The following is a 25,589-nucleotide window of genomic DNA, read 5'->3' on the forward strand; positions in this document are numbered from 1 at the left end:
GTGCCTCCAGAGGCCAGAAGAGACCATTGGATCCACTGCAACTGGGGTTACAGATGGTCTTCAGTTACCCATGTGCTGGAGTCGAATCCAGTGCTCTTTATTGTTGAGCCATCTCTCCAGGCCAGCACCAACTGTTTCTTATTAGAAGGAAGTTGTTTAACATTGCCATAAATATCAACACCCCTAGTCTCCACAACAGAGTTAGATTAGAACCTACAGAGTTCTTGGTAACAAGAGCACCGAGTGCTAGGAGGTTTAAAATAGATGTCATATGATGCCAATTATAACTCAGTAAAAATTTGCAGCCCTAAGAACCTATGCCGAGAAGCAGCCAAAATGGAAGATGGTCCTGCTTTTTATGGCTTTAAAAACATTTTTCTGACAATGTTTGCAACATTTTTTTTCTTCAAGCTTTTAATTAAAGTTTTCTTGGCTCTCCTAACCCATTTCTACATCGTCAAAGGAAACAGAAAAGAGGCAGCTAGAATAGCAGAGGAGATCTATGGTGGACTTTCAGGTAAAAAAAAAAAAATCTTTGAATTTATTCCCAACACCTCAAAACTTCCTCCTTGAGAATTCTGATGAATAGTGTTTCTGGAAGGTAAGCTTTCCTTGCACGTTCGTGCTGAGTGTGTAATTTTAAAGTGTACCTGTCACTTGAAGTAGCAAATGATATTGCCTGCAGCAAGTTCTGAAGAATCTTCAGCTTTATTTTTTTTTGCAAGTTGCTGGATCTAGTTACAATTATTATTTAAAAAGTCAACAGAATTGTGGGTTATAAAGGCTACCGAGACACTTTGTACTAACCAAAGGAGTTCTCACATAGCATTACTTTTCTTCAATACTTTCAGTCAAACTAACGAGAAAGAGAATTATAATAAGACTAAGCTTCCTTGGGAAATTTCATTAGCAGTTCATTTGATTGAAAAGCAGTCAGTGTGGCATACTGTAGGTATGCATCTTGTGGTGTCCTTTGCATATGGAATTGATAGACCATTTGTCACAGGAAAACTTCACTAAACTCACTTGTGCACCAGTGGCTCTACAGAAAGCACAAAAAATGAAGGTTATTATCACAATGTGAAATTGCTAAGATTTTTGGTAAAACATAAAACATCTTGAAGTCTCATGCTTGTAGAGGCCAATCTACATCCCTTTCAAGAAACGATTCTCCTTAGTTGTGGTGAGATACTGCAAGAGTAACTGAAGCAGATATGCCCTCATTGCTGGGGTTGTCCCTTTATGGAGGAGGACTATGGCCATGTTGATGAGATTCATAAACTGTTCAGAGTTGCTGCATGTATTTTTAGTATTCACAGGAGTTCCTGGATTGCATCATGCTTTAGTTGGTGTCTGTTTCAATTTGCATCCAGGCGTCTCTTTCAAAATAGACATGCTTTGTGATTTCAATGCACTAGACAACTTGGAAAACACTAGGCATCAGTGGTCTTACATAAAGAAACAAGAAGACAAAGCATCAGAATGCTTCAGCTAGCTGGGGAAGAAAGTGTCAGCAGGCCTGGACTGTGGAAAGAAATTTCTTTTGGGGATTATATCTGTCACACATTTCAGGGAGGTATGTAACTTTGGTGGAAAAACATTAATACTTCTCTTTTGCTTCAATTAAGTGTGATCTAGAAAGGTATTTCTGACTTATAAATGTGGACAGGGACTTTCTAGCATTTGATGTTCTGTTAGATGTGACATCCTTGTGATTTGAATTAGGCAAAACCTAATGGAGATAGTATTGGTAGAGTGTAAAAGTTTTTCTCCAGTTGTTTCTGTGCATGACTCCTGTTGCCATGGTCCTTAGTGTACTTCTGAGGGTTTTAGAGGACTCAGAACCTGTGTAAGCATGCTGTGGATTTGAATCTGGAGCCAAACTTCAAATCTCCTTAAGAGACTGATTGACTCTGTAGAACAGCCATCTTTTTCAGGCTGCTGGTATGGTGCCCATTTTAAGATACTGTTAAAAATAGGTGGTGAGGCTAATGCAAGTAAGTCTAGTTTATTTCATATGTGTGTGTGTGTGTGTGTGTGTGTGTGTGTGTGTGTGCACGTATGTATGCATTTGTCTATGTTTATGTGTGTTCTTCCTTATACATCTCACTTGTATGATAGTATACTCAGATTTGATGTCTTTCTATAATAAACTGGCAGTTACATGTCCAAAACAGTGGGGCCTTTTTTCCTTTTGCATGATTCTAATAGTTATTTTTCTTTTGTCATTATTTATAGTTATATATGTAAAGCAGCAGAAGGATTTTGTGAACTAAGAATAGTGGTTCATGCTTTTAATTGCAGCGTTTTCGAGGCAGAGTCAGGTAGATATCTGTGAGTTGGAGGTCAGCTTAGTATACACAGTGAGTTCCAGGATAGCCATGGCCACCTAGTGAAACACTGTGTTGAAAAAGATAAAAAAAATTGGGACAGTGTTATTCTCAAACCAGAAATCATCTTTGCAGTTCATTTGTCAGACAAATTATAATATTTTATCATTATAAAATATATGATAGTTACTCAGTAAGTTAGTGACTTGACTTAGGAAGACTCTCAGTTCAAAGCAAAATCACACAGTTCTTGTACTATGCAAACATTTGCATAAAATGAAAACAAATGAAAGGGAGCAATTACTTAACCTGAATCCTGGTCATGTTTACTGCCAAAGCTGTAGCCATAAAGTTGGGTGGGGGATTTAGAAGTCGGAACATTTTACAGTTGTAGATCTGAGCTTGTAGAATAATAGAATATTCCCTTAAAAAGAAAAAAGAAACAATTTTAAGGGAAGGCTAAAACATTAGTTCATTTTCCAAGTCCTACATTCAAAATTGTTAGGTTTTGTTCCAAAGGGTCTGAGTTTTACTGGACAGCCACCCCTCTGCCTGACTCCTGTCCATTACACTTCAGTATTTTTGCCTTTGTTCCCTTTTTTTTTCTCCCAGCACCTACCTAGCCTTTTGCCTTATTTAGTTTCCTCTTTATTTCCTTAAACCCTGACCTAACTGTCCTCTGAGTGGTTCATATCTCAGGTGCCTGATGACTGTTTCCAAGTAGGGACAATGAGTTCCCGGCAGAGTTTCTGCTTCCACACATTACCTGTAGCTCAGCTCCCTGGCCCCTAATGGGTTCAAAGGAGACTTCTTAATACAGGTCACTGACAGAACTTCATCTTCTGACCAGAACTGGGTGTTCTAGTGAATATTAATTTAACTCCATTACATTATAATATTTTATGTATCAGAATTCTCATTATAATATGTTTTTCCCAATGAGCCCCCATGTACTTAAAATCCCATAAATTTGAAGTTCTTACCAATATTTTGATTTAGAAATGAGATTTATGACTTTTATTCTCTTTGATAAATGCCACAGATGTTGCTTCCTATGATTTCAAAACTTGAACAAAGATTGCACACCAAGTGGACCAAATATTATAAACAGGCAGTCTTCTATAGTCATCTCACATTGTCGTTGAAATTTGACAAGGTAAAATCCTTGAGAAAATGTAAAAGAATTATTGGCTTTTGTTTTGAATTCTTGGAACTTAAACATATTCTATCTGAATGGATATTATTATTAAATAGATGATTTGGGGGTTATTATGAATTTTATTCAAAGACTCTAAAAGCAGAGCTACAAATCATGGTTTGAAAGAAGTTGTGAAGGAACAAGTGAAAACACACTTGAACATTTTCTCTACACCTCATCAGGCACGAACATATTTGTAAAGTATCTCCATAATATATTTGCAGCCCTGTGACCCAGGCAGGGTGCCAAGGAAGTAAAAATAGAGTATCTTGGAAGGGAGTGATTGAATCCTGTGTAAGTATTCGTGTACTTGGAGAGCTTGGTTACATATTTACTAAAAGCAATGGAAAAAATCTGCATCTGCCAAATAACTTTAAACCTTAATTTCTTCTAATTTGCTCCATTTTGCAACTAAGAAGGGTGTGAGATACTGTGTTGGGGACAAGAATGAAAACAAGGCGATCTTCACTGTGGCAAATTCAGGAATATAGTTGGGGGAAAACCCTTCCAGGTGCTTTGTAGGTTGCAGTCATCAACAGTGGGACAGAAAAGGTTACTTCCTGGAGAGTGATGGTGATTCCAGGAATACAAAAAAAATATTGCACATTTTTTACAGGGTCTCACTATGCATCTCTGGCTGGCTTGGAACTTACCATGTAGACCAGGCTGGTCTTGAACTCACAGAGAATTGATAGCTTCCTGAGTGCTGGGTTAATACAGGTGTATCATGATCATCTCAAACTTTTCCCGAGACAGTCTCAGTCTGAGGCTGTCTTCAAAATCTCTAAGTAGCCTAGGATGACCTTGAATTTCTGATCCTTCCTTGGGACTCCTTCTCTAGAGTACAGTATGTTCTACCTCCCCTGGTTTATACAATGCAAGGGCTTCCCTGTGTGCTAGGACAGCACCTATTTCACACTCTCAGCAAGAATAACCTGATGCCAGAGTGTCCCAATACAAGTGCATGGAACACAAGGATAGGCAGAATTTAGAGACCAATAGTTCTTAAAAAACAGAGCAAGGTCTTTTCTGAAGTCCCTAAGCCTGGTTTTTGGTCTTTTTTCTATGCTTACTAGCCACGAGACCTTTTTAGTAGGAGCAAAATGGTTGTCATTTATTTTGGGGTGTTCTTATGCACAAAGCAACCTTCTCCCCTTCATGATGGAGGTCACGGGGCTTTAGCCAAGGGGCAGATAAGGGAAAGAATCTGCTTAGGCAGATGCCTGAATGAATTGTCCAGTTGTGCTATACAACCTGGGGGTGGGGCATGGAGTTGGAGTTGCAAAGCAGAGATGAAATGAGGAAGAAACCCAAGGCAAACACCAGTCCCTCTTTCTTGGTGCAGTGGCAGATGGAGCCACAGACTTACCCAGGTGGCCTCAGAAGCATAGGTGAGAGTTGTGGGGCATCCAAGGATACTGCATTGATAAGGAGACTCCAGAACAGGGAAAGCACTGTCAATGGGTAAGCTAGCAGCTGATGAGCAGGCCTGATGGTGCAGGCATCACATGCCCAGAGAGAAATCTGCAGTGTTTAACAGTAGAGCTCATGACACTAAAAGTTCCTCCCCTCTCCCCCACCAAGAAATCCTATGTGCGGGACTTCCAATAGTGACTGTGGCATCAGAAAGGCAAGAGCTCATCTGGGAGGAGATTACATGCAGCTCTTACCCACAGCTACATGTTCATGTCCCCTGGCTATTGTCCCATCCTTTCTATAAGTTGTAAGATGGCTACAGGGAAAGTCCAAAAGAAACCAGGAGGGCTTTCTTCCCCTTTTCCTCAATTTGACCAAAGGATACCAAAAAATTTTTTTTTTGAGACAGGGTTTCTCTGTGTAGCTTTGGAGCCTATCCTGGCACTCGCTCTGGAGACCAGGCTGGCCTTGAACTCACAGAGATCTGCCTGCCTCTGTCTCCAGAGTGCTGGGATTAAAGGCATTTGCCACCAACGCCCGGCCCAAATCCAATTTTCTAAAAACCAATCTTGCTATCCGAATGCTCGTTTAAACAGTGTGGGTAGGAGTACTACAAATGCTAGGTCATCCCATGACATGATGAGTGGGACTGACTGCCTCTTCCAGGTAACTGGGAGTCATCTGCACTGCCCACCTTGCTTCTTTTCATCCTCAAAGCACCAAAGAAATTGGCACCTGGAAGAATGAGGTGGGAGGCATGTGAAGAACATGCCGTCCCTTGGACTTACCTCTAGCTGCTTAGTGGACCAGAGAGAGCCATGTTCTCTGCTGGGAATGGGGAGAGATGCGGAGTACACGTTTAGGAGGGGTCAGAGTCATTTTAAGGATCCGAGTACAGAGATATCCTCAAGGGCCCAGTGAACACAAGCAAGGCCAGCATCCAAAGCGTGAGAGACTACTGTCAGTGGCTCCTACCATGCCTAGTTCCCATCAGCTCCCACCCCTCCTCAGTTTGCTTTTGACTCCTAACACCCAAGGTGAGTATGCCTTCCTTCTTTCCTTGACTGAAACAGAACCCCACAGTGCACACTTCTTTGTTTAAGGCTGTTTTCACTCAACATTAGTCCTGTGTGATATATTCAAATACTCCCTAGGGTTTGGGTCTAATGGGACTGATAAAGTTACGAGAAAGTCTGGAATTGGCTAAGGCTCAAGGCTATTGTTGCTCACAGGGAAAGTTATCATTAGAGCCTGCACAGAGGCGAGCTTTAGGGATTACAAATGTGGTTTTATATTGATATCCTATGCTAATTATTTTAGGACTCAGTGGTTGCTTACGTCTTGTTTTTATGTTTGAACACATTATCTTTACAGGTTGAGTCTCCCTTACATGAAATGCTTGGAACATTATGTTTTAGATTTCAGATTATTTTTCTCTCCCAGAGTTCAGAATATTTGGTATCTTGGGGGAGGGGACCCTAGCTTAAATGCTAAATTCATTCATGTGACATTTAAAATAATTTGGGGGCATGAATCTGAATTTGATGGGGTGGAATTTCTATGTGCGGGCAGTGTTGTGTCAGTACTCCAGATGTTTTGCATTTTGGAGTGTTCTAAATGTTTTGTTTTCTAAAATTTTGATAGCCAGAGTAGAAATGCTTAACCTGTAGTTCTTCGGGCACCTGGGGCTGACTAGCTATCATTAGAAGAACAGAATGCCAAAGGCATGCTGAAGATTTGCTGCTTCTGCTGTTCAGGCTGCTGCACTCCTAGTATGGGTAAAGACTGTCCTGAGCCCCCCAGTGCCTGTGTTCATGCCCAACGTGGCTGAAGCATACCTACCAAGGACTGAGATGGAGATGTATGAGAAGGAGCCTAAAGATGAAGTGCAAAGATATGTTCAAGGAGACTCAGAAACATTCTGCTCCTCAACTGGTCTTTATCCTCTAAGTTAACCATTTCATCAGTAGAGTTGATTTGCAGCTAGTATTTCTATTCAGACATGGTATAAGATGCTACAGCAATTCAGTAAATGAAAACAAGGATACACAAAATAATGCTAAATGAGCCATGTCTTGGAATCCACCTTTCAATGTCATGGTGGTTAGCCAAGCAAGGTCCACAAGATGCAAATTATATGTAAAACAAAATAAAAAATTATTGGTCAATCTGACTTAAAAGTTCATTCTCCCTTTTATGTCCATTATTACCATTTTTTCTTCTGCTTTACTGGTATGGAGTGCTTTGGGCTTTACTTTGCTACAGGGTATGATTTTTTTACTCTTGGGGAAACTTGTCTCAATGTGATAATTTGGGTATCCTTAAGAACCAACATGATGTAAATCTACACAGTATACTTCTCCCCAACTTGACTGGTTCTCTTACACTTTTAATATTCCAAAGGTCCTGTTCTTCTGCAAAGACAACTCACTTCAAATTTAGTTGTTCCTTGGAGACACTGAGGGAAAGAGTGGTACAGTGAGAAACACTTCCCTTTTAAGTAAACTGTCACAGTCACCAGCTTTGAACCAATGCAGAAATCAATGGAGACAAAACACAGCAAGTTTGTTTATATCAAATCCTTTTATAGTTTTCTTTACCATAAAAGCATTTCACATTCAAAGCAGGAGTATGAGATGGCAAGCCATTTGTTAATCCATTTGTCTATTTTTTCCTGGTTAAAAATTATTTCCTTGACTTAGTTTTAACAGAAAAGCTACAAGACCAGTACAAAGAATTCCCAGTCTCCTGCCAAAGCCCTCCAATCATTTTTAGCTAAATGCTCCAATAATATCTTTTCAAGCAAAGGGGTCCTACTCAAGGTCAAAGAGCGCTGTCGGATGCTGTGTCTAGCCTTCCACACTCACCTTCTAGAAAAGTTTCCTATTTCTCCTGCAACTGGCTCCAGGCCAATTTATTTCTAGACTGCCCCTCTCTGTGAGCTGCTACAGGGTTTGCTGCTAAGAGTTAAGTTGTGCTTTGGGGCATGAATAACACAGGCAGGAATATATTGTGTTCTTCACACCGTGTTCCCTCTCATGCGATATGTTGTGACTCATTGCATTCAGCCAGATGGCACATGATGGCAACTTGTGGGATTTTTTTTCTTGAAGACCTTGGCTGGTCAAGATTGTTTCTACATTTTTTCTAGTATAAAATTATGCACATTCCCTTTAAAATGAATATAGTGATAATTTGAACCTGATCCTGTTATATCTCCATTTTTTTCAGTTAGTGTTTCCAGGAAGAAGTGCCTTATCCATATTGATGTACCACTTATATCAGCAAGGACTGCTTTTATGGCGTGTGTTTTCCTATGGCTTATTTTGATGTGCAAATTGCCCCACATTTGACTAGAACAAGCCCCTTTGAGTCATTCTCAATCTTTTCGACATTTTCTGTTTTTGCCCGTCCTTCCTTCCTTTCTGTTAGAGGGGACACACACACACACACACACACACACACACACACACACACACACACACACACACACCACATCCCTCTTTAGCCTGGAGTCGGCTATTTCTTCAAGGAGCCCTGGTTTAGATAGTCTCAGGGCACAACTACACTGTCTAAATTTACTTTTATATCTACATATTTTGAAAATCACATTTTCATACCAATTGCTAGAGTATTTCAAATTTACACAGTTCCATTTCTGGTGGGATTTTGCTTTTACCAAGTTTGTGGACAATGGGAAGCCTGAACTCTGGCCACTGTCAGGATAACTTAGAAGACATTGCTCAGAAGGACCCTATGCATGAAAGAAAGCTGAGGTGTATTGCATTCTATTTAATATGGAAAGAGGACAGTCACACTTTTAAAACCACAGAACTTGCTAACGGGAGCAGGTCTGCTTCCAAAACTGATGCTTGTTCTTTGGAATTTTTTCATATATGGTCACTTCTCAAATGCCCATTGGAGCTAGCTGGTCAGTCTTAGTGGCAGAGAAATAAATGATTATAGAAAAAGGAATGCACTCATAAAACAGTTTGCAGCCTGGCCCTTAAGAGAGTTGCCCTGCAATGTCTACTTATTAATTGATCACAAATGGCCTTGAACACCTGACCCTGTGGATATACTTGAGTGGCCTTCTGAGAGCCCTGCCAAATAGATTACTGTAGCTCTGGTTTACAGATAAGGAAAGTGAGATTCAAATGCTTCTGGCAACATGCTGCTGTGCAGACAGCAGACGAAGTAGGACCTGAGTCCAGGCGGCCTGGCTCTACCAGCCCCATGTACACAGATTTCTAGGGTAAATTTTGGGGGATCATATCATCTGAAAAGGATATTTTACATTAAAATATATAGATATTACTATCAAAAGAATCAAAGAAAATTATCCCAGCAATTCAGGAAAACATTTCCTTCTTTTTTTTTCAGTCCATCCTCCCACCCATCTCTCTCTCTCTCTTTTCCTTCTTTCCTTTCTCTTTCTTTTCCTTTATTTCTCCCCCCTCCTCCTTTCTTCTTTCTTTTTGTCTTTCTAACTCAGGGCTTTGCCAAGTGTTCTTCCAATGAGCCGTATTTCGGCCCTCTCTTTATATATCTTTACTTTGTAGTACACAGGCTTTGAATTTTGGGGGTATGAATGGCGGTGAGATGAAATTATGGGAAATAAAAAACCTAATTGGTCCATTTAGTCCTTCACTTGACCTTAGAGTTATCAGGAACAAGCCCTTGGCTTTGTTTATTTGAAAATAAAAACGTATTCCTTGTTAAAACTGCCCATGGAAAGGCAGTATGAGCCACAGTGCCCACCCAGTTCCCTGTATCCAGCAAGTCCTGATGCGTGGTGTGCATTGGGTTTCTTCTCTTCCCTCAAGGCCCACAGTGTGTGGGAAGCAGGAACAGCTACAGGAAGAAATCTCCTGACCTTGACCAGGAGTTTGATTTGTGTTTCAGACTGCTGGGCTGACCGATCCCCACTCCACGAGGCTGCAGCCCAGGGGCGCTTACTGGCTCTTAAAACTTTAATTGCACAAGTAAGTAAACCAAAGACTGTCCTCCACTGTTGCTCTAATCTAGAATTTCTCTGTGTTATCTTTGGCTATAGCTGTGCTCAGTTGCCAACACTGCCATTTCAGGCATTGCCCCCCCTCCCCCAGTGTGTTCCTCTTGCTTCTGCTTTCTCTAGGAGCTGCTTCATTTTCTGCCCACTTTTCCTCCTTTCCCTTTTGGGTCCTCGTCTCCATGACAGGAAGTGTCCCTCTAAAGGACAATGAAGGGGACCCCCAAATTTATGTTATGCTAACACCCCTCATGCTCCTCCGGTGTGCCCGAGTGACACCAGTCTTGAGATGGCATTTGTAGGCTATTGATGTGCTGTGAATCTCCTCAAAGCATGGCAACTCCAATCAACAACAAACGCTTGGGTACTTGAGGCTTCTAAGGGCTTGGGTGCAGCTTTCAGGCAGAGAATCCGCAACTAGGTCATGGGATGATTCATGGCAAGGGGAGGGGAGATCTCTTTATACACACAGTCCCAGGGGCTTTACCACAGGGCAGTGTTAGGAGCTAGGAGCTGACTTCTCCAGAAAGGGTGCCTAAGAAGGAAGTCACATAAAAAAAAAAAAAAAAACCTTTAATTTGATTTTATATGTATGGGTATTTTACCCGCATTTATGCCTGTGAACCAAGTGTGTGCAGTGCCCTCAGAATCTGAAGAGGGCACCTAATTCTTTTCTGGGAGTAGAGTTAAACAGAGTTGTGCGCTACCTCAGGGGTGCTGGAAACTGAACTCTGGGTCCTCCGGAAGTGCAGTCAGAGCTCTTCACTGCTGAGCCAGCTCTACAGCCCCTTCACTTTTCTAAGTGCACTCATTTGATATAAGTCAGGAAGTGCTGCTCACGTTCAAGGAGAAAGCATTATCCAACTGAGACAGCCTTAGGAACTGGGTATCACTGGGCACCAACTGGGAGGCTGCCCACTTTAACAATGCACATTTCAAGACCAGGCTCTCAGATAGGTTAATAATCAGATAACTCTCAACCCTTAAGGAAGATTTAGGAAAATATTAGTTGTTATTGGTGACTGAATCCCCCGCAGGTTGAACAAACATCCGAGAAAAGATTTATGAAAGTGTATCTTCCATTTGCTTTATTTGTTTTGGACTCTACATGTGAGCAGAGGAAGTGAGTCACTGTGCTTTCTTTCCCATGTCCTCTCTATCATCTAACCATTTTAAAATTTCTTCCTCTTTTGAATTTGAACAGCTGGGATAGTGATGTTTTATGTGCATCCCTCCCTTTTTAGTGATTCATTACTTTTGTTCTGTTTTGCATTTTGCTTTTAAATTTTTTTGTAAAATATTTATTTCTTTATGTGTGTATGTATAGGGGCTGAGGGGGCTTGCCCTGGTGCGCATTTAGCGAACAACTTAGTAGTAGGACTTCTCTTCTTTTATCTATGTTTACTGGGGATCAATTTAAGCCATCTCGTTGACCCCTTGTTTTTGAGACATACTCTCATGTATCCCAGGCTAGTCTTCAGTTTTCTAGCCATAACACAAGATGACCTTTAACTTCTAATCTTCTGACTTGTACCTCCCAGGTCCTGGAATTAAAAACACTTCCCACACCCATTTTATGCTGGGCTGAGGATCAAACCCGGGTTTCATGCAAGCTAGGCAAGCACTTTACCAATTCAGTTACATCCCCAGCTTCACAGCTGTGTCATTTTGTTTTTAAATACCATCATGAAGGCTCTGCATTTGATCTAAAGCACTTCAAAAATACCATGAAAATGCAAATAGAGGCAAAAGGAGAACAGAACTGTTAGTATGTTGGAGTTTGTATTTGGTCTTGTCAATAATTTATTTTTCCCTTGAGTTGTGTTTCTGACTTAACATAGGGCCTCACATACCAGACAATTCTCTACTACTGATTTACCACCTCCATACAGGGCCTTCTTAGGCGCTGATGATGGCCCTCAGGTCCTGCATGTGCTAGGCATGTGTCTTGCCATAGAGAGCTCTTGTTTGCTTATTTGGGTTTTTCGAGACAGGGTTTCCCTGTGTAGCCCTGGCAGTCCTGGAATTCACTCTGTAGACCGGGCTGGCCTTGAAGAGATCTGCCAGCCTCAGCCTCCCCAGTGCTAGTGCTGGGGTCAAAGGCCTATGCCACCTCACTTGTTTATTAATTTTTAAGCACTTTAAATTTCATTTGATTCTATTGCCTTTTTGTTTGTTTCTTTGCTCTTTGAGACAGAGCCTCACATCGTCTGGATAGGACTCAAAATTAGTAGATGCTGGCCTTAAACTCATAATCTTTGTGCATCTACCTCCCAAGTGCTGGGGTTATAGTTATGCACCAGCAGGCTCAGCTATGTATTTAATGATATCACCACTACTCTAAAAGCATGTTATTTTAGTAGTGTGATTTAAGTGAGTAGGGGCATTATATAGAAGAATTCAACTTTTTCTTGCTACCGTCTCAATACTTCGCTTTTTACTAGTCAAAAATACAGTCTACTATTATTTAGGATTTATTTTGTGTGTGTGTGTGTGTGTGTGTGTGTGTGTGTGTGTGTGTGTGTGTGTGTGTTTTAGTGTCCTTGGAATCCAGAAGGAGGCATTGGAGACCTTGAAGCTGGAGTTACAGGCAGTTGTGAGCCATCTGACATGGGTGCTGGCACCGAAACTCTGATCCTCTAGAAGAGCAGCAAGTGCTTTAGTCACTGAGCCATCTCTCCAGCTGTCTATACTCCATTTTTCAAAAGAAAAAATTATGTATTTTGTGTGTGTGTGTGTGTGTGTGTGTGTGTGTGTGTGTGTGTGTGTGTGAAGTCTTTTTACCTATTGGGCTATCTTGCTGGCCCCTATGTTCTACTTTTAAAAGCTTATTTACATTTAGGTCATGTGCAGAATGTGAGTAAAACATTCAGGCGCCTTGAGCAAATGCAAGTAAAGCATTAATTCAGGACCCTCTTGGTTGTCACTGACAGCTGGGTAACCTCAGTCTTATTTGCATTTTCTGTATGTCCATTTTCTCATGCACAATTAGGAGGATCCAGTCTAGATCAGTGGTTCTCAACCTGTGGCTCAGTACTTCTCTAGGGTCAAATAGCTTTCACAGGGGTCACACGACAGATATCCTGCAGATCAGGTATTTACATTAAGAGTCATAGCAGTAGCAAAATTACAGTTATGAAGTATCAATGAAATAATTTTATGGCTGGGGCCACCACCACATGAGGAACTGTATTAAAGGGTCTCAGCGTTAAGAAGGTTGAGAACCACAGACTTAGATGGTCCTGAGGCCTGCTTCGTGTCACTTCTCCATTGCAGTCTGAGTTTTGAACTGTAGGTGTTTTTCTAGTACAATGCTGCCACCTCGTGGACTAGACTACTTTAATTTTTTTTTTCTTTTCCACCCCTGTTTCAGTTTTTCCTTTTCCTTCATTTGCTTTTCCATTCCTCTTTTCTTTTCTATTATCACAGAATATCAAGTATTTATTTCTTAAAAGAAAATCATAAATGGGGAAGATAAAGGAAAAATGAGAAGATAGAAGCCCTGTTCTTAAACTTTCTTTTCTCAATACCCCTTCACCCTAGAAATTTTTATGCCATTCTCATTTTTCTCTATTTGTGTATTAAACTACACATACTATAGAATAATAAGTATGCAGATCAAACATTTACTCTTTAAAAAATCATAAAGAAATTTACCATAAAACAATATTTTAATTTTATTTAATTAATACTTTTTATAGATAGGGTCTTTCTATGTAGCCCTGGCTGCTCTGGAACCATCTCTACGGACCAGGCTGGCCTTTAACTCACAGAGATCTGACTGTATTTGTCCCTGAGTGTTGTGATTAGAGGTGTGCACCACTATGTCTGGTGATTTTTTCTCCTTCCCCAAACTAGACATTTTAGAATATTCCATGTTCCCAGATGAAATTTCAACATGCTTCCTGTAGCATGAATCCTTCCTCTTGATTTTTTGTTTAAATTTCTTCTTCCTAGTAGACTCTTGGAGGAAAGAGGCTCAGGCCATAAATTTCAAAGACCCATATCGTATAATCAGAACCAGAACAAATGACTCTGAGGCTCCATGTCGTTTTTATAGATTTGTTTTTTATTATTTTACGTGTGTGTGTGTGTGTGTGTGTGTATGTGTGTGTGTGTGTGTGTGTGTGTGTGTGTGTGTGTGTGTGTGTGCGTGTGTGTGTGTGTGTAAATGTCCTAGCAAGCCAGAGATATCAGATCTCCCAGAAGCTGGTGTTATAGGCAGTTGTGAGCAGCCTGATGTAGGTGTTGGGTTGGGAATCAAGCTTGGGTTCTTTGCAAGAGCCATGCTCACTCTTATATTCTGGACCATCTCTCCAGCCCCCAGTGCTGTGTTTAGAATCCCATGCTCATGGCTTCCACTCTATTTTATATGGTGCTAGTACCACTGTTTTCACCCAGTTGTCTAAAACAGAAACCCAGTGCACAACATTCTTGCTTTGCTGTAACTGATGCATCATTTAATGGTCTTTTCTCCAAACTGCAGGGTATCAATGTGAATCTTGTGACAATTAACCGGGTCTCCTCCCTCCATGAGGCATGCCTTGGGGGTCACGTGGCTTGTGCTAAGGCCTTGCTGGAAAATGGTGCACATGTGAGTACAACCCCAGCCCAGTTGGCTTTGTCTGCCCAGGTCCACTGGCTAAACCACCTAGGGAGACACTACCTTCCAGAACGCATTGAGTAATGGGAAGGTCTGGCCCTATTCATGGCTGTATTTCATCTTTCTGGTTACTCTTCTCTTTGCAGCCAATATAATGCGTGCGTGAACATTCAGATGTGTTCATTAAAAAACATTTTGTAATAAAACATAAACAACAAATTTCAACAGAACAACGAAATACACTGAATTCAATGGCCCACCCAAGTCAACCATCATTTCAGTTGTACATTATCAAAGTAAATGAGGTTTAGGTACAAAACACATTATGAACTGTTTTAATTTCTTGCCTATTGCTATGATCAAACACCTTGATAAAAGCAACTAAAAAGGGAAAGGGTTTATTTTACTCATAGTTCCAGGTTGTAGTCCATTCTGGCTGGCAGCAAAGTCTCAGTGTCAGGCATTTAAGAAGGGGCTCACAGTATGTCCAAAGGCAGAAGAAGAGAGCAAGGAATGTGTTGTACATTAGTATTCAGATTATTTTCTCCACTCTTATGAGGTCTAGGATCTCCTATGAAGGGAATGGTTCCACCCACAGTGGGCAGGTCTTCTCACTTCAAATAAGGTAATCAAGACAGTCCTGGGGCTGTAGAGATGCTTCAGTGGTTAAGAGCATTTGCTTCTCTTCCAGAGGACCTGAGTATGATTCCCAGTATCCACACTGGGCAGCACATTGCTGCCTGTAACTTCCAGCTCCAGAGGACGTGGCACCCTCTACTGGCCACTGTGAATACCTGCACCCACATGTGGCCCTCATGCCTACCCTTCTACCCCTGCCACTATACACATAATTAAAATAAAATAAATCTTTTAAAAAGACCTTAAATAAAATCTTTAAAAGTCTTCCACAGGCATGCATGAAGGCACATTTAATTGCAGACTGAGTTTCTACGTATAGAACTAAGTATGAAAGTCTTCTGAACAATGAATTTTTCCAGTACCCCCATGGTCATTCCCACATTTCCGTTAGGTGGTCCATCTCTAGGTTACTGCTTTACTGGCTCATGGGTAATGATGCAGGAGAGGCTATGTGACAACCAGTTTTTTCTTTTTCTTTTGTTTTTTTTCAAGACAGGGTTTTTCTGTGGCTTTGTAGTCTGTCCTGGAATAGCTCTTGTACACCAGGCTGGTCTCAAACGCACAGAGATCCACCTGCCTCTGCCTGCCAAGTGCTGGGATTAACGTGTGCACCACCATTGCCCGGCCCATTTTTCCTCCAAACTCTATGCTCGGAGTCTCAAGCTTATTGTTAGTGGGAAATGGCAAATATTTTTCTTTTATAGAACAGCATGCTTGTGGGGGACAAAGAGAACAAAAAAAGCATCTTGGTTTTTTATGGTTTTCATAAGTAGCTGATAAGTGCTCCATCACATCATTTAATGGTTCTGTTAGAACAAGTAAAGGCAAGAGAAAGTGGGTCAGTCAGTAGATAGCTCTTATAACTGGCTGACCCATCAATCCCCAAACTTAGTATACCTGAAATGTGGATGTCACATCCTTCCTTCTACACCAGCGTCTTAGTTTAGGTTCCAGTTTCAGAGAACAGATAAAATTTTTCTGGTCTCCTAGGCCTGGGAATCATCTTTCATCTGCCAACACCATATGTAATTCATCATAAAATCTGTCTAACTTCACTTCCTATTTCTCAGATCTATGTTTTCCTTTGTTTTTCTGCCATAGGGATCTGAAGAATGTATTATTTCATCAAAATAGTTTTTTTGTGTGTTTTTCTTCATTGATACAATTTAACTTACTTAGGGATTGGTAATTATCTTAAGTTTGCTTTAAAAGCACTGGCAGCAGGGAGCTGGAGATAAATTAAGAGCACTGGCTGCTCTTCCAGATGACCTGGGTTTGATTCACAGCAACCACATGGTGGTTTACAACTGTCTGTAACTCTAGTTTCAGGGAATCTGACTCTCTTCCTAATCTCCATAGACACTAGGCACACATGTAGTTCACATACACATCCTGGCAAAGCAACCCCCTCCACACACAAAACCAAAACATTGGCAACTAGTAAGGGGGCCAGCAAATGTTCATTAACATGAACTAAGAGAGAAAAGAATAGCAAATCAAATAAGAATGTAATATTTTAAGTATTTCACATAGAATAACTCAATTTATCTATCAATGATGCCTTGAGTTTTTAAATTTTCATAAAGGGTTTCTATTGCTGTGAAGAGACACAATGACCATCACAACTCTTATAAAGATAAACATTTAATTGGGATGGCTCGCTTACAATTCAGAGGTACAGTCCATTATCATAATGGTGGGACATGGCAGTGTGCAGGTGGACATGGTGCTGGAGAGGTAGCTGAGAGTCCTGTATCTTATAGGCAAAGGAAAGTGGTCTGTGAACCAGGAATAATTTGAGCACAGGAGAACTCAAAGCCCACCCCCACAGTGACACACTTCCTCCAACAAGGCCACACCTCCTCCAATAAGGTCATATATCCTAATAGGGCTACTCCTTTTGGGGGCCATTTTCATTCAAACCACCACATTCTACTCCCTGACCCTCAAAGGCTAATAGCCACAATGCAAAATAATGCAAAAATGCATTCAGTCAACTTCAAAAGTCCCCATAGTCTGTAACAGTCTCAAACTTACTTGAAAGTCTAAAGTTCAAAGTCTCTTCTGAGATTCATGCACTCTCTTAACTTAAATGTAATCCCATGTAAAATCAAAATAAAAAAGCAAGATCACATACTTCCAACATATAACGACACAGGATATACATTACTGTTCCAAAACATAGAGAAGGGAGCATAGAGAGGAAACACTGTACCAAAGCAAGACTGAAAACCAGCTGGGCAAGCTCCAAACTCTGCATCTCCATGTCTGATGTCAAAGTACTCTTCAGATCTCCAACTCCTTTCAGTTTTGTTGGTCGAAACACACTTCTTTCTCTTGGGCTGGTTCCACTCCTTGTTAGCAGCTCTCCTCAGCAGGTTTCCTAATACTTTGGCATCTCTAACATTTTGGAGTCTCCAAACCAATTCAGGCTTCAACTTCACAGCTTCATGCAATGGCTTCTCTGGGCCTCCATTCAGGGACATCCCTGATACATGCCTGGTCTCAGTGACTTTCCTTAGTCTCAGGGGAAATTTCCATAGATCCTTTCTTCTATCCTTAACTCCAGAACCATGTGGTCAAAGCTGACAAATTCTGCTGCTTACTGGGGCTGTAATATGTCCCCCTCATCCAGCTTTCTGTTTTGCTTCATTGCCTAAGGCTTGCCTGTCCTTGAACTTTGTCTATAGACCAGGCTGGCCTCGAACTCAGAGATCTGCCAGCCTCTGCCTCTGAAGTGCTGGGACTACAGGTGTGTGCCACCATACCCTGCTCTAAGCTTTATTTAGTTCTTTTTTCCCAAGTTGGAAACTTAGCTGGGTGCAATCTTGCCCTGAAGGCACCACATCCTTTATTCCATTTTCAATCTGTTTATCTCCTTCAACATGGGATTTTTACTCCATTCCACTTAACTCCATTACTTTCCTCTTCAAATTTTACATTATTTTGCACCTTTTCATTATAAATCTTCATTAGAGTTATCACTAATAACCACATGACAGAGTCTATACTAGGCTGTTTTGAGATTTCCTCTGCTAATGGAATTAATCCAAAATGCTAGTATTCAGACATCTGTACTGGCCTGCCCTTGGGGTCCTGACAGGACACATCCTCAGCTGCAGTCACTAAGAGCACTCCTGTTTACAATCATTACATTCCTTTTTAAAAGGTGGACGTTGCCTACCTCCTATCTCTTTCTCTCTCCCTTTCTCTCTCTCTCTCCTGTCACTTTTGTTCCCAGGGATTGGTCTCTGCTCCCTTCTTTGCCCCTTTTCTCTCCTCTTCAAATAAACCTCCTATGTGAGCCTTGTTGCATGGCGTGACTTTTCTTCACTGAGTTTTAAAGCAAATTACAATACAAGTTTCTTCACTTTAGCCTCAGGCAGACTCTTTGGAAAAGGCAAAAAGTAGCCACATTATTCACCAAAATATCACAAGAATGATCTCTAGGCTATATATTATTATTATTCTTCTCCTCTGTAACATCTTGAGCCAGCCTCCCACAATTCATCAAATCGCACTCCGTACTACTGTCTTCCATGGTCCTACTAGTATGGTCAAGTAACCATTGCTTAAAGCTTTCCACTGCTTCATAACCCAAACTCCCAAAGTTCATATTTCTCCAAGCAAAAACAGGGTCAGGCCTATTATGGCAATACCACAGTCTCTTGTACCAACTTTTGTTAGGGTTCCTATTTGCCGTAAAGAGTCATCATGACTATAGCAACTCTTATAAGGGAAAACATTTAATTGGGGTGGCTCCATTACAGTTCAGAGGTTCAGTCCATTATCATAATGGTGGGACATGGAGTTGTGTTTACAGACATGATGTTGCAGAAGTAGCTGAGTGTCCTACATCTTGAAGTAGTCTGTGATACTGGGAGCATAGGAGAACTCAAAGCCCAGCCTCACAGTGATACACTTCCTCCAACAAGGCCACACCTCCAAATAGTGCCACTCCCTTTGGGGGCCATTTTCTTTCAAGCCACCACAGGTATGGAATGCTCTTTGTTCTTCAACAGCACAAGGGAATTTCTCCAGGTACATACATTGGAGTGCATACTTAGTGACAATGAGTGAGTAAATTTTGTGAGTTTTGCTTTACCCAACATTAGGTCAATGGACTGACAGTTCATGGGGCCACTCCCCTCTTCAATGCTTGCTGCAGTGGCAGTGCTGCGTGTGTCAATGTGCTCTTGGAGTTTGGAGCCAAGGCCCAACTTGAGGTCTACCTGGCTTCACCTATCCATGAAGCTGTGAAGAGAGGTAAGGAAGCCACTCCAGGGCACACTCAACAGTGGTGGGTTGATTGCAGTTTGTGGGAATCAAGGTCTGGCATTGGTTCAGATGTTTTCACCTACAGGCATGTACGACCACATCTAGGCTTGTATACTTCCTTCTTAAGGCTATTTAGTTTTGACTCAAATTAGGCTCTGTTTCTGTTCTTGCAAAAAATTTAAAGAGATAAGAATTATTCAGAAATAAATATTTGCCAGCTACCTTGTGTTTATTAGGCACCTTTGATTCTGATTATATTATCTCTAAAGAAAAGGTTGGCTAAATTAATTAGTGATAACAGCTTTTAAAAAATATTTTAATTTTGTGTGTATGTGTGTTTTGCCTGAGTGTATTTATGGATCCCCCTGGCACTGGAGTTGTAGGCTGTTTTGAGCAATCATATGGGCACTAGAAAGTGAACCTGAGTCCTCAACAAGATCAGCAGGTACTCTTAACCATCGAGCCATCCTTCCAATCTCAGTGGTAAAACTTTCAAGGAAACATTTAAAACTATCATCAAACTTTTATCAATACCTCAGAAGTATTCCTTCAAGAAGAATTAATTGATATGCTGCAAATTTTTTAATCATGTTCTTCTTGTCACTGGGCAAAGTCTCCACAGGGAATGCCTGCTTATGGAATTCTCCATAGCCAGTGAATTTGTAAGTTCATTTGAATATAGTCTGTACCTGATGCTTTGGATTCATTCTCATCTGTGTCTTTCAGTCTAACCCAATAAAGTTGCAGGTTCTTTTTACAGGGGTGGATGAGGAAGAGAATGAGAGCTGAGTAATGGCAGGGAATAGGACTGAGCTTTGGTTTAAGTGCTGGTAATAACAGGGCTCACATGTTCCTTTGCTTCTTATAGCTATCCATTTGTAAAGTGGTGGTTTCATGCTTAAGAGTGAGTTCAGCTATGCTCCTTAGAACCTGAGTTTCACTGCAGTTACAACTGGGACTGAAAAAAAATAGTTTCCCCAGAGGAAACATTTTCATGGTTTTATTTTGCAGATTTCTGCTTATGATTCCCAAAACAAATGTTTTTTCTTCTAATACAGGGAGACAATCAGTTACTTCTTTTATTTATTTATTTTGTGCATATGGGTGTTTTGCCTGTGTGTATCTGTGTGTCATGTGCAAGCAGTGCCCCCAGAGACTAGAAGAGGGCATCAATTCCCAGAGGTTGGAGTTGTGAGCACCATGTGGTGCTATTAATTGAACCCAGGTCCTCTGGAAGAGCAGCAGCAAGAGTTTTAACTGCTGAGCCACTTCTCCAGTCTCTCAGTCCAGTCTATGTTATTTCAAAAGCCCATTCTAGAAAGCAATCCTGAAATTATGTGCCTATTCAACATGTTCCTATTTGAGTGAGGTTATTTATTTTTTTTCTGAGACAAGGTTTCTCTGTGTAACAGTCCTGGCTGTTCTGGAACTCACTCTGTAGAGCAGGATGGCTTCGAACTCACAGAGATCCTCCTGCCTCTGCCTGATTTCTGGGATTAAAGGTTTATACCACTATCACCTGGAAAGTGAAGTTATCTTATATTCACTAGGTCACAGAGAGTGCATGGAGATACTGCTGGCGAATAATGTTAACATTGAGCAAGAGGTTCCTCAGTTGGGAACTCCCCTGTATGTGGCCTGTACCTATGAAAGAGTCGACTGTGTGAAGAAGCTTCTAGAACTAGGTAATTACAAGAACAGTGTAGATGGGGGAGGTCCTTCTGTGTATGTTTATCTTATTGGTTGTTGAATAAAGTACTGTTGGCCAATGAAGAAGTAAGGTAGGCAGGACTAGGAGTCAAGGAGGATTCTGGGAAATGTAGTAAAAAGAAGTCTTTTGATACAGGCAGGAAGTGACATAGCAGGCAGACTAATATATAAGCAGGGACAATAAGGAAGTCACCCTCTTGCGCCTGCTCTTCCTCCTGGTCTCTTCTCGATTAAACCTCCATGTGATCCTGGGAAGAGGACTCCAGCAGAAGGCGTCCTCGATAAGGCAAGTCTTATAAAATATTTAGATTTATGATAATTACGACTGAGATAGCATATAAGAAATCCTAGTCAATTGGCCAGCAGTATTGTAAACTAATATAGGACTCTGTGTGTTATTCTGGGTGCCCACATGGTGGCAGGGCCTGGGGAAGATGGAGTAAAGACTTATTGTAACACACTGTTAATGAGATGAAGCTTCTAGGCTTCTTCCTCTTTTTTATTTTTTAGTGGCTCTAAAGATAGCATTCTTATCAGGCTAGAAAAGATTCTGATTGCACTGGATACTTGAATGCTGGATGTACAACTAGCTTAGAGAAACAAGTATTTATCTCTCAGCTCTGTTTCCATTGATGTTGACTTTATTAGCTAGTATGCTTCTCCCTGGTGTTGGCAATGTGGCTGCCACAAACACTTGGGCTTGTAACAAGAAGTAATATTGACTGTCTTTGAGTTGCATGTGTGGCCATCCCTGAACCAATCGGTTGATCATTGTGGCTAAGGGAATACGGATTACTGTTGGGTTGAGGACTAGGTTTCAGTTTACTCTGTGGTCATTAGGTTTCACTCAGGATACATGAGCTGAGACTCACAAGAAGATGCTCCTCCAAAGGGAAAACTAAGTATGGAATGTGGTGGCCATTTGCAGCAGACTGATCTCTCTCCTGATAAGGCAGTCATCTTTCACTTCAGAATGTAATATAAAAAACTATCATTCCAGGGAAAAGTAGAATACTTCAAAACTATCATTTGATTCATGATTTAAGACACCTGCTACTGATATAATTGTGTAAGCTGTAGTAGAAACAATCTTTACTTGAGAAATTCGACCTTCAAGTGGTTTTTTATTATTTATTTTAGTCCTTCATTTACTATCTTTATGTTAATTTTGGAAATCTTTTTTTGAGTCTCCAATAATATACATGCTAAACAAACTTTCTTCTGTCTTTTGCCAAAAAGCTCCCAAATTATCATGTAACAGGAACGTAAAATATTTTGTTTTGTGTGTTACAATTTTGGGGGGCTGTGTGTGTGTGTGTGTGTGTGTGTGTGTGTGTGTGTGTGTGTGTGTGTGTGTGTGTGTATAAGTACCTAACTTCACTTTCCTCCAAACTGTCTTGGAGTAGTCTTCATAGGCATTGCTGAGGTTCTAGGCTTAAGTCTTATAGTCTCACGGCATGGTTAAATATACCAGGATGTTTAAGGTGTTCTTATATTCAATAGCTCATTGTGCCTTACATTCGCACTCAGCATTGATTGTGGTCATCTGCTTTATTAAGGAGCCAGTGTTGACCATGGCCGGTGGCTGGACACCCCACTGCATGCTGCAGCGAGGCAGTCCAATGTGGAGGTCATCAACCTGCTCACTGAGTATGGGGCTAGCCTGAAACTCAGGAACTCGGAGGGCAAAAGCGCCCTTGATCTTGCTGCTCCCAAAAGCAGTGTGGAGCAGGCACTTCTGCTCCATGAAGGTAAGAAAAATCCGGCAGGGTATTTGCTTCTCCTTCCTAAGCATACTGTCATCGCATCCCTAGACTAGTCCCCGTTTTTCCCTTCTCTTTGTAATTGGGGATGGGATTGTGGAAAGGGACAAGTCCTGGATTCACTGCAGTGTATCCTAGGACTCTTCTTTTACACTCTGTGTTTATTGTTGCATTTTATTTTCCACTACAAGAAAATAACCAGACAACCTTGTTTTTACTCAGAAATGATTCAAGAGTCATGCTTATCATATAAAAAGCACACAATTGAAAAAATCAAAGGTCAGCTTTCTAACACCGAGAGGCAGTTCATGGCAAATTAGAAATAAAGTCACAGGCTTCACATCAATAATGGCCAAGTATATAGTTTGTGGTCTAATAAGATCAAATCACCCAGTAGCACCATGGCCTTCTTAACAGATGACTAACCCCACTGAATTCTTAAAAGACCTGAGAATTTGTAGGAACTCACACTATTCCAGCTACGAGTGGGAAAAGTGAAGTGGAGAGGAATTGGCTTCCAGAGGGTCACACACCTAGGAAGAGGCCATAGGATGATAAGCAATCCATTTGATGTGAGAAAGAGCACTATTAAAATTCCAAGACACCAATCCAAATCTCCTGAAACAATTTACATAACAAGAGGGCTCCTGTTTTGTAAAACCACTCCCAAGGCCTACACCCTGTCCAGTGAAATGCTTGGTTTATTGTTTTGGAAACAGTTTCTTTCGTGCTTTAAAAAAAAACCCTACTGTGGCTGGGCGTTGGTGGCGCATGCCTTTAATCCCAGCACCCAGCACTCGGGAGGCAGAGGCAAGCAGATCTCTGTGAGTTTGAGGCCAGCCTGGTCTCCAGAGCAAGTGCCAGGATAGGCTCCAAAGCTACACAGAGAAACCCTGTCTCAAAAAACCAAAAAAAAAAAAAAAAAAAAGAAAAGAAACAACAACAACAACAACAACAAAAAAACTTACTGTGTAAATAAATCACCAGGGCACCTTATTAAAACACAGGTTTTGATCAAGAAGGCCCAAGTGGGGTCCTAAACTCTGTATATTTAGCAGGCTCCCACACTTTAACTCGAACTGATCTATATTAGTCCTGATGTCTAGGCCATTAATAAACATTCTCTTATTTGAAATGCCACTTGGAGGGTAGTGGCCTTCCTTAGCAGATGCTAGTTTGGAAAGCACTTTTGTAATTGTTCACTGAGAACATACTTGGAAACAGTTTGTACAGTTTTCTTTTTTTCCCCCACCAATTGGGAGTGTTTTCAGGCCTAGGGTTTACTTGCATTCCTTATTAACAAGCTCCTCTGTCCTCAAGCTGCATATACACAAACATTATTTTTGAGCTTCTTCAAGAGAACTGGACAATTTGTTGTATTACTATGTTCTGCAGATGTTTAGCTACTTAGTTTCTGAGGTATGGCTTCCCCCAGATTTGAGAGGCCCTGGGGAGGGATCTTTTCCATTCTCAATCCCCAGCAATTTAACTAAAGGTGAGTGTTGGGTTCTTTGAATATCTCTCTGTTGAATGTATTTTTTTTTGTCTACATCAATCTTGAGTGTCATCTGGCTATTTGCATATGTAATCCACTCTTTTTTATTTTTTATTTTTCATAATGCCGTTACAGTAAGCTGTACTTACAATGAGGGTTTGTAGAAGCCAGTAAGTAATTGGATGCACTTGAGGAAGTCTTTGCTGATGTACAGGTGAAGAAATAATGGGATAATGATGTCCCTTTATAAGTAGATCCCACGAGACTGAAACTCAGGGAACAATGGGGTCAAGGTGATTAGAGTCCTTTCTACATATTTATTGAGGTAGAACCCTTGCAAGAACAGGGGGCCCTTCCAGGTGGGAGGTGAAAGCCAGGTCTACCACATAGGGTTAGTACTGGGAGGCCCAGGACTTTGAGGACTATCTGGCCCTTGGTCCAGCTCCTAGCATTGACTGTGTAACCACAGAGGTGACATTTCCTGCTCCTAACTTCTTATCAGCTGTCCCTCTGTCCTGAAGCTCTGTCTTAGGGCCCTGAACCCCAATGCTTTTCACTTCTATCCAGTCTCTCACTTCCATTAGCACAGGCACTAGTGAGTGAGATGCACTTCCTCAGATCCACACTTCTGTCTAGCCTGTGGATAGCTTGTTGTTCACTAATATAGTCACTCCTGAAGGACCAACTTAAAGGAATCCTCTGCAAAACACAGAACTCTCTGATTGTAGCATTTACCATCATTTAGTAATTCCTATCCAATTCTACTAAGCTTACAGTAACTTGTTTTCCACCCACCATGAGGTTCATGCCAGTTTTCTTCCCTCTCCTAGGTCCACCTGCTCTTTCTCAGCTCTGCCGCCTGTGTGTCCGGAAGTGCTTGGGCCGTGCATGTCATCAAGCCATCTGCCAGTTAGGGCTCCCAGAACCGCTGGAAAAATTCCTCTTATACCAATAGTTGGAAATGTGTAGATTGTTGCCTTCTGTAGGGTACTTAGTATGTACCATCAGTGGCTTGTCTCACTATCCTAAAAGTCAGCTCACTGAATGAGAGTAAATCTTCTATAGATCCAAACACTTGGGGTGAGCAAACTCCTGGTTAGTTTAATAGTTGCCAAGAGGCATCCAGGAATCTTTTAGTTTGTAACT

At 41.2% G+C, this 25,589-nt stretch overlaps 1 protein-coding gene across 2 annotated transcripts; it reads left to right on the forward strand.

Annotated features, from left to right (window-relative positions):
* Asb11 (ankyrin repeat and SOCS box containing 11) lies at window positions 1-25,589 on the forward strand. Of its 2 annotated transcripts, none has more exons than XM_027432773.2 (7): window positions 1-517; window positions 9,850-9,929; window positions 14,442-14,549; window positions 19,313-19,463; window positions 21,026-21,160; window positions 22,745-22,936; window positions 25,274-25,589. In XM_027432773.2, exons 1-7 carry the CDS (start codon window positions 265-267, stop codon window positions 25,396-25,398), a joined length of 1,044 nt encoding a protein of 347 aa, XP_027288574.2. In that variant the 5' UTR covers window positions 1-264; the 3' UTR covers window positions 25,399-25,589. The 2 variants fall into 2 exon arrangements, with proteins under 2 accessions (XP_027288574.2, XP_027288576.1); XM_027432775.2 differs by lacking the exon at window positions 1-517 and adding an exon at window positions 1,146-1,576.

The sequence above is a fragment of the Cricetulus griseus genome, chromosome X, assembly GCF_003668045.3.
Source record: "Cricetulus griseus strain 17A/GY chromosome X, alternate assembly CriGri-PICRH-1.0, whole genome shotgun sequence".
NCBI lineage: Eukaryota > Metazoa > Chordata > Mammalia > Rodentia > Cricetidae > Cricetulus > Cricetulus griseus.

Coding starts and splice junctions, on each gene's coding strand:
- Asb11 (XM_027432773.2), top strand. CDS start 265: ATGTCATATGATGCCAATTATAACTCAGTAAAAATTTGCAGCCCTAAG. Junction 19,464..21,025: donor CCATGAAGCTGTGAAGAGAG/GTAAGGAAGCCA, acceptor TATATTCACTAG/GTCACAGAGAGTGCATGGAG. Junction 22,937..25,273: donor GGCACTTCTGCTCCATGAAG/GTAAGAAAAATC, acceptor TCCCTCTCCTAG/GTCCACCTGCTCTTTCTCAG.